At 43.4% G+C, this 8,374-nt stretch overlaps 1 protein-coding gene across 1 annotated transcript in view; it reads left to right on the forward strand.

Annotated features, from left to right (window-relative positions):
- PTPRB (protein tyrosine phosphatase, receptor type, B) overlaps positions 1-6,877 on the forward strand; it is a gene marked incomplete at its 5' end in the record, with an annotated part of 37,661 nt that extends 30,784 nt beyond the window's left edge. Inside the window, 5 exons of the mRNA XM_009576751.1 lie at positions 616-738; positions 954-1,117; positions 2,374-2,509; positions 5,627-5,747; positions 6,807-6,877. Coding sequence (XP_009575046.1) covers positions 616-738; positions 954-1,117; positions 2,374-2,509; positions 5,627-5,747; positions 6,807-6,829 — 567 coding nt within the window. The remainder of the gene's footprint in view (positions 1-615; positions 739-953; positions 1,118-2,373; positions 2,510-5,626; positions 5,748-6,806) is intronic.
- Between the last annotated feature and the right edge of the window lie 1,497 nt (positions 6,878-8,374).

The raw sequence follows: 8,374 nt of genomic DNA on the forward strand, positions 1-8,374 counted from the left end.
TAGCTGTCTCAGCAATCCACCTCCCCAGATATGACCACATCCTGCACCCTTTGTAAGACATGGACTAGATCTGTAAAAAAATTAAACCAAGATTAAGTAGTGATCATCTAGTGGCGTATATGGGGATATTTCCTTTCAGTTTACCATTTATTCTTGAGGAGATGACGAAAGCCGATGCAGGACAGGCAGCCACCTGTCTCCCCCTGCACCTCACTGGCTCTGAGTGGGACCCCACTGTCATGTCTCAGCAAGAGATGGGGAGGCAGGCACTGGAAGCCTAGCTGTCATCCAAGCAGAGCTCTGAGAAGAGCTGGTGCAGAAAATGTTGTGGCATCCACAAGAGAGCATCAGTGAAGTGCTTCCCGTTCCCGCCATCACAAACACCTATGATGAGAACTTCTACTTCCCAGCCCCATCCTAGCCCGTTCCCATCCCAGGCCCTGTTTGTTGAGCTGACATGGCAGGGGGTGGCATCTCTCTCTGAACTCAGCTGCTGCCGTTCTTCCTTCATCCTCTGGCACAGGAGGTCTGAAGTCTGCTTCTGCCAGTGCTGGATGGAGGCATTGTTTACAGCTGTTACTGACACTGAATCTATCTTTCTCTGTGTCCCTGCAGGTGAAGTGTGATCACTACTGGCCCCTTGACCAGGATTCCTTGTACTATGGAGACCTGATTGTTGAGATGCTGTCTGAATCAGTGCTCCCAGAATGGACAATACGAGAGTTTAAAATCTGCAGTGTACGTTTGCGTTCATCTGTGTTGGTTTTTTTTTTTAATTAATTGGCTTGAAAACACCTGCAAGGCTAAATTAGGAAGGTTTCTTCTCCTGTAGCACAGTTGCATCATGCCCAGCTCATCTCTGGTGGCAGCTGTAGCATTTGCTCTGAAGGTGCGTGTTATGTGTGTCCCCTCCTCTCTCATCTGTCCTGATGACCTGACTTGTATCCCAACAGGAAGAGCAGCTTGACTCAACGAGGCTCATTCGTCACTTCCACTACACTGTCTGGCCAGATCATGGTGTGCCAGAGACCACCCAGTCCCTGATCCAGTTCGTCAGAACTGTAAGGGATTATATCAACAGGACCCCAGACACAGGACCAACTATCGTGCACTGCAGGTATGTCCAGCAGCAAAAGGTCAGTGGTACAGAGCTTTTGTGCGTATCCTTGGGGAGATCCCAAATATTCATCCCTGTTAGGCCATGAGCAGCCACAGAACCTGGGAGAGATAGCTGATGGGCTTAAGAGCTGATGGGCATCAGAGCAGCATTCCCGAAGCACATGCACTCGCTTATAACCTCACCCTGGAGATGCCCCAGAAATGATTCTCGGAACCACTGTGTCTCTGTGGGACCACTAGAGAGCACTAAAAGTGTCAGCAGCTGCTACTGCTCATAAGCTTTTGCATTCTTAAATTGCTTGTGTGCTGCTGTTGTGGCCCAATATCTGCATCACAAAGGGGTGTTCTGAAAAGGTAAGATATACCCAGGGGTGAATCTGGCTGCATATGGATGTTGAGACTAGCTGCAGATCCATTCTTTCCCCCATTCTGACTGAGACTCCATCTCCTTACTGCCTTCTTATGCTCTTCTGCTGTTGTGCCATCTCTGGCAGCCATAGGGCTGCAGTTTTTCCTCTGCTCCGTGATCCACCCGTACACACGTATACAAAAGAGACAAAACCGGACTGCTTGACCCGTGATCCACTGGCCAGCTGCAGCAGAATATAGGGTTACAGAGCGAGAGAGAGAGTGCAGTGTGGTGCTGTGTGTATCTTCTGATAAAGCCATATGCTCACTGGTACTACCTGAATGTAGTATCTGACCCCTCCACCCATTATATGGGCTGAGGCATGTGTCTTACATGATCCCACCGGTGTCTGCCTGTACATCATGTGCTGCAACATGTCAGATGTCTACTGTATTACTGGCAGGTCAACTTTCCTCTTCCCTGCCTCCTGTCTCTAAACCCCACCTCCCAGCATTTCAGCTACTGGGGACTCTGGGATATTTTGCCTTACTCTGCCCTTCCATAAGGCACAAGCCAACTTATCTTTTAGAATCAACCCTACTGGTTCATCCATGGAGAGAAGAGGTTTAAAAGTTACAATCAGGTGCAGAATCTCAGTGTATCTTGATGACTGAGTTAATCCAAAGCAGAAAGCAGTATGAGCAGTAGCAGAGGTACCTCTACCATCGCCATCCTTTCCTCCTTCCTAAACAAATTCCACTATAAAGTGTTTGAAGTCCCAGAGATGCCATTTGAACAATGAGCTTCTCACCCTGGAGATCTGAACTTTACGAAAGTATCACATGAAGATAGTGAATACTTTGATCCATCTCCTTTTAAATCTTTTGGGTTGTTTTCTTTTCCAGTGCTGGTGTTGGCAGGACTGGCACATTCATTGCACTGGACCGAATTCTGCAGCAGCTGGATTCAAAGGACACTGTTGACATTTATGCAGCAGTACATGATCTAAGGCTTCACCGGGTTCACATGGTTCAGACAGAAGTAAGTTCTGGATAGCCTACAATACAGCAACACCAGTTGCAGTATGTAATAATCAGTCTCTCATCTTAAAGGCTCTCAAAGCACTTCACAGTTACTCCACTGTGAAATACTAGTTAGATATATTTTAGCTCTGTGAGAATTTTTAGTTCAGGATTGTTTTCACTGGCTCTCACGCAGCAGGTCTAAACCATAACAAGTGCTTCCTATGGATTTCTCCTATTGGCACTAGCCCACAATCACCCCAGCAGTGTTATGCAGCAGGCACTTAACAGCACATTGTTGTGTTAGTGCAGTGTCCAGTAAATGGAGACTGAGCAGAGACAGGTCCTTCAGGGATGGGTTTGGAAGACAAGCCTAAACCAGACAGATAGGTCGACATAATAGAGGAAAGGAATGGAGGGCAGAGAAAATTACATGTACATAATTTTAAAACTCTAAGCACTGTGACCTTGTGGCTTTGCAGTTCATTTTTTATTGAGCTGCTCTGTCATTTTCATTAATGGTATTGGAAAGTTGATCAGCATTCTCCTAACATACTGTGCAAAAGCAAGTACATTTATTCTCAAAGTGCAGAAAAAGTATGTGTTTGGGATTTCCTTCTGTGCTTTTAAAACTACAAGAAAATCACTTTACACTACTAGCAGCTAAACACTTAGGAGCTGATTTAAAAAGGCGAGTTGTGGAGGCAGTCTTTACATTTTCCCTGTGAACTGTTAATAGAGGAATCAGAACAAGTTTGATGGGTCTGCCTGTAGCTTGATACTAATGGAGCTCTTTGTTGCAATTTGGAAACGAAAATGTCAGTGACAGCACTTCCTGATAGATATAAAAGTCACACATGGGTATAAAGAGAGGCTCAACTGGGAATGGAAAGAGATTTTGTGGAACTATCTTAATCACAGAAGACCTCCTGTTGGAGGGGAGACAGATTCTCAGCTTGGTCTGGGCATCCTCAGAGACAGATCCATCTCATCTTCTACATGCCCATCAGCTGTAGTCAGCAAAGGCAGTCTCAGGAGGGTGGCTCTTTTTCCCTAGCTAGAAAAAAGAGGCAACTACCTCAAGAGCCTATATTTGACACCAGGCTTATAGGCAACTAAAGTTTTGTGATACCCACGTTTGGCATTAGCTTGACATGACATCTAAGTCAGCCAGACCCAAGCAAATTGTGAGAAACACCCCACTATGCCACTACCAGCACTACATGCAGTTCTGCCCCGAACCAGCAGTGGCTCAAGTCTTACCCAGATCCCTGTTGTAACCAGTCCTGCCCCTGGAAGAATTCACAAGCAGCATCCCAGAGGCAGGTTGACAGAAAGCTTTTGCAGCTCTCACATACTCGCCCCACTTGAGCTGTAACATGCTTGTAGACTGACCATGTAGCTGTGTCAGTGCACAGCCACTGAGCTGCAGTATTCTCAGCAAGTCTTACTAATCTGAACTGTCAGTTACATCTGTACGTGGTTTCTGATTTGGAACTGCCTTTCATCAAGGTAGCTTGGAGCACAAGCGATACAATCTCTCATCCTTCTGCAAGAATATGAAGTAAATTTATCCTGGAGTGTTATGATGATTCAAAGTTTGCAATGAGCGGTGAATTATGAAGTAATTTGTACACATCTTTTAAGGAAAAGTAAAGGAGGTGGGGAGAGGAGGAAGAAAAGATCTGCTCCACAAACTCCATTTGATGTGTGTGAAGACCCTAATTCTGGTGTTATCATTCATGTCTTGGCTTCCACAATCTTTTTGGGGGTTGAAATAAAAGCTAGGTCCCCATCTGTTGATGTGGTGGAAGCCAAATCCCACTGGGGAGCACAGACCAGCAGATAGGACTGTTTGCAATGAGATGCTCCAGCCAAAGGTCACAGCACCATCCTGGTTGACATTATGCAGTCACAGTAAAACAGCAGCAACAAAACACTGCCCCTGCTTCAGACTTGGCTGAAAGCTGTTTAAGAGAAGAGACTGCAGCTGGAGACATGCAGGGGAGTAACAGAAAACTCTGTCTGTCAGCTCAAAAGGCAGTGGGCTCAGCACAGCAGCTGTAACACGGGCAGAGAAGCTGTCCACCATTTCAGTCCCAAATAGTCTCTGCCAAAGGAAGTCTCCATGCCCTGGCCAACTTTCCACTGAATTGGTGGGTGGGGTGCAGGATTCTGCTCCCCAGAGACAGCAGCCATATGTGCATAACAGCAGGCATCCTCACTTTCCCAGAGCACTAAGAAAAATACACAGAGCAATAGCTCTTGTGAAAAACAAGTAGAAGATGTGGGGGGAGAAAATGCATATGCTTATTGGAGAAATTATGTCTTTGAGATACAGTAATACTAAAAAGGTACACCTTGATATATAAAGATGCTCAGCCTCATTTTGGGTTACCATGCTACACTAATCAAAAAATGATAATGACCCATGTCATAAACCACAAAAAGTAGCAAAGCCTAGAGATTTAACAATCTATTCTATCAAGGTAGTTTGATAAATAGTCAATAACATGCTGACCCTCCCTACTTTGGTTGCGAATGTCATCCCAGCTCCCTTCTATGAAAGACACTGTTCTGAAAAGGCAGTCTGTCATTTGCCGCATAGTCAGAAGCAATCTTATAACGTACGTTGGATCAAAAAAAAATACTGGTTTTGCCAGAAAATTTGGATTCATCAAAGTTCTGTGAAATATTTATATATTGTGATAAAATTCTGTGGAAAATACTTGTTTTCAGAAAAAAAAAACAGGAAATTGTTTGTCTCCTCTGTGTGCTTTCCTGTACATATTAGTTCTGTTACACGTACTTTATACCAAGGCATTCAGAAGTAGTAGCTATCCAACACAGCATCATGTCAAATTATGCCTTACAGTTGATAGAGCTCTCACTCATGACACGATCCGTCAAAACATATTATATTCATTTATGTTTTACTGGTAGCATTTCTAAAAACAGGTGATCACAAAAGTTTACTATATTACTAGTGTGAAAAGGAGATTAATTCTAGAAGTATATTTTCATTTTTAACACCACTCTGATTTGTGTGAGGGAGTTAGCCTGTAATGATTTTTCACAGTACAGAAAATTAAATTACAAAATTTACCAGAGTGACTTAAAAAAAATTCTTTTGCAGTGTCAATATGTGTATCTACATCAATGTGTGAGAGATGTGTTAAGAGCCAGAAAACTTCGCAGTGAACAAGAAAATCCCTTGTTTCCAATATATGAAAATGTGAATCCAGAGTATCACAGAGGTAAGTGCAAGTTTATCAAATTCGAAAGTGTTTCAAATGTAATAGCTCATTAACAATGCAATTGAGGGGGCAAATTGTGCTATCCCTTGCTGTCAATAATTGTTCTCTTCCTGGACCTTCATTTCTTCACTGCTTTGCTCTTGTCACTCTTGCAATTGCATCTTTACTTCCTCCATTAGTAGTCATTATAATGTCTCTTCCTGCTCCTACCTTACCTTCATGCTCTCCCTGTCTCACACTTCATGATGTCTGTGCTGTTGGGGGAACTGAACCTTTTCCCTATCATGATACTGGCTTCCTTTACCTCACCAGTGTTTACATCATCCACTTTTAAGCACGCTGAGGCCACTGGCTGGGCTCGCTGGGCTCTTCCGTCATTGGTGGTGGTCCATTTCTGTCCTGAACCACTCTCATTTTCTGTTGACTGTGTAGCAGCCTTAGGAGACTTCCTATCTGCCTTGACTGGGTAGTGTAGGTGTCCAAGGCTGTGCTCTTTCCTCCTCCCCCAGCTCTCCATCCTTAGAGGTTCTTTTCCCTAGCCTGTGTCCAGTCCCCTGGGGATAAGAATTGCAGGAGTAGCAAACCTGGCACTAGCACTGCCCTTCACCTCCTGTTCTCATGGCTGGAGGACCAGTCTGGAGAAGCTGTAAGCAGAGGTGGCCTGTGTGTCCTGGTAGAGCTGATTCCTAAGGCCTGTAGAAGTTTTCAGAGTCAGACAGCAGAATCTCAGTAGCTCCTCAAAATTTGGACATTGGGAATTGAGATTATATGATGAGAGATCAAAAAAATTTTCTTGATCTAGCCCGTAGAAATCAGAGTTGTCATCAACAGGTAGAGCAGGATTGGAGGAGGCCAGGGACTGAAATAACCGGGGTTCCACAAGTTGGGAGTGCTAGCAAAAGCAGAGGTGGGATCTGCTCTTTAGCTGTCACATCAGTCACCAGCCAGCGCTGCTGCCACACAACCACCTTTCAGAGCACTGTAGTCGGCTGGCAGAGCTGAACGTGAAGCCACATGGGTTGTTTTATTTTTTCTAATCTCAGTTTTCCTTGCTTTCAGATGCTGTTTATTCAAGGCACTAAGAATGTTACAGGCAACTGCTTTTGTGACCACATTTGTTAACTAGGGGTTTTGTTTGGGGTTTTTTATGTATGTATTTCATGCACTAGAAAGGTGCCAGACCTTTCTGTTGAGACTGTGTATAATTTATTGGTCTGGTGATTTTTTTTAAAGATACATAATTTAAGTGTAATAGATATTAATGTATATAATTGTATTTTGGCATTATGTAAATATGTATTTTTTCTATATTGTTTATATTAATATTAAGCTTCAGATAATACTATTTTTTTCTTATCACAGTTTTTATGAACTGTTCTACATAAACTTTTTTAAATTGTATGGCTAACAGGACTGCTGCGTTTGGGGCAGGTTATGTATTGGCATGTAACACACAGGAAAAATCCTATAAGGAGAACCTCATTTTTTTTAACTAGTTCAGTGTTTGTGAGATGAAATAAGCTACTATTAAGCAAGGGAACAGTAGTCCTGTATAGGAATTACAATGCTACTCTACACTTTAAACTTACTGCTTGTGATCTGACAAAAATGGGTATAACCCATAACACAATGACATACCTTTTACAGAACTCATTAACAGCCAAGCAAAACAGGGTCCACCTCACTGGAAGCAACTCTTTCAGTCTAATGTGACGTAGTAGAAAAATATCAAACAACACACGCTGCCGTGAAGTCTAGCAGACCTTTCCCCCACACACATGCTTTGAGGGGAGACAGGTCACATTCTGATTTCTTTACACTGGTTTAAGAGAGCAGAATCAGACCACAGCCTGTGTCTGTGCATTTTCACTTGCGTACAATTATAATAAGAAAGGTGTTCAAGGAAACACCTCAGACATTCATGTTAACAGACCTGTAAGGATGTGAAGTCTGGCAACTTCCATAGCTGATTAAAAACAATGCTGTACCATGACAGCTGAAAAAATAGAGAGATTATAAATGTATTGAAATAAAGACATATAAAGGTATGTATCCCACAGTTTACACGAATGGCTTCGGCCTTAAGCTGCTTGCAGCATAGCTGCCTTGGGGTCTCCTTCAAATACCACTTGCTTTCACAAAGGGAAAGCATGGCCCCAGCATGCCCGCATAGAAAGACTCCTCCACTTAGACGTTGCCTGATGTCACCACCACAAGGGCAGCTGAAATAGAGAAAGGCTCATCAGTAAACCAGGGGATGTAGGCTGGCAGGGCTGTGCTAATCATCGGATGACTCAAAGCATTTAGTGATTAGCAAGAAGTACAATCGAAAAGCACTCACCGGGTATCCTGCCCAGCCAAGCGGATTAGACATATCGTCTCTCCTCTGCAGAGAGACTTCTCATCCAAGGGACTGATTTGAACACTGTTCAGATATTCTTTGTCTTTATAAAATGCTCTTCAGACAAATAGAGAAGAGGCAGTACACAGTTCTTCTCCATCACAAAAAGGAGGAAGTGCTTGATAGTTCTCCTTTTCTATATCTACACATACTTTACCTAGAGAAAACTTAGCCTGCTGCTGAAGACAAGTGCCTAAAGTCCACTTTTATTTTGGAGAAAAATAAA

This window comes from Fulmarus glacialis, unplaced genomic scaffold (assembly GCF_000690835.1).
Source record: "Fulmarus glacialis isolate BGI_N327 unplaced genomic scaffold, ASM69083v1 scaffold28934, whole genome shotgun sequence".
Taxonomy (NCBI): Eukaryota; Metazoa; Chordata; class Aves; order Procellariiformes; family Procellariidae; genus Fulmarus; species Fulmarus glacialis.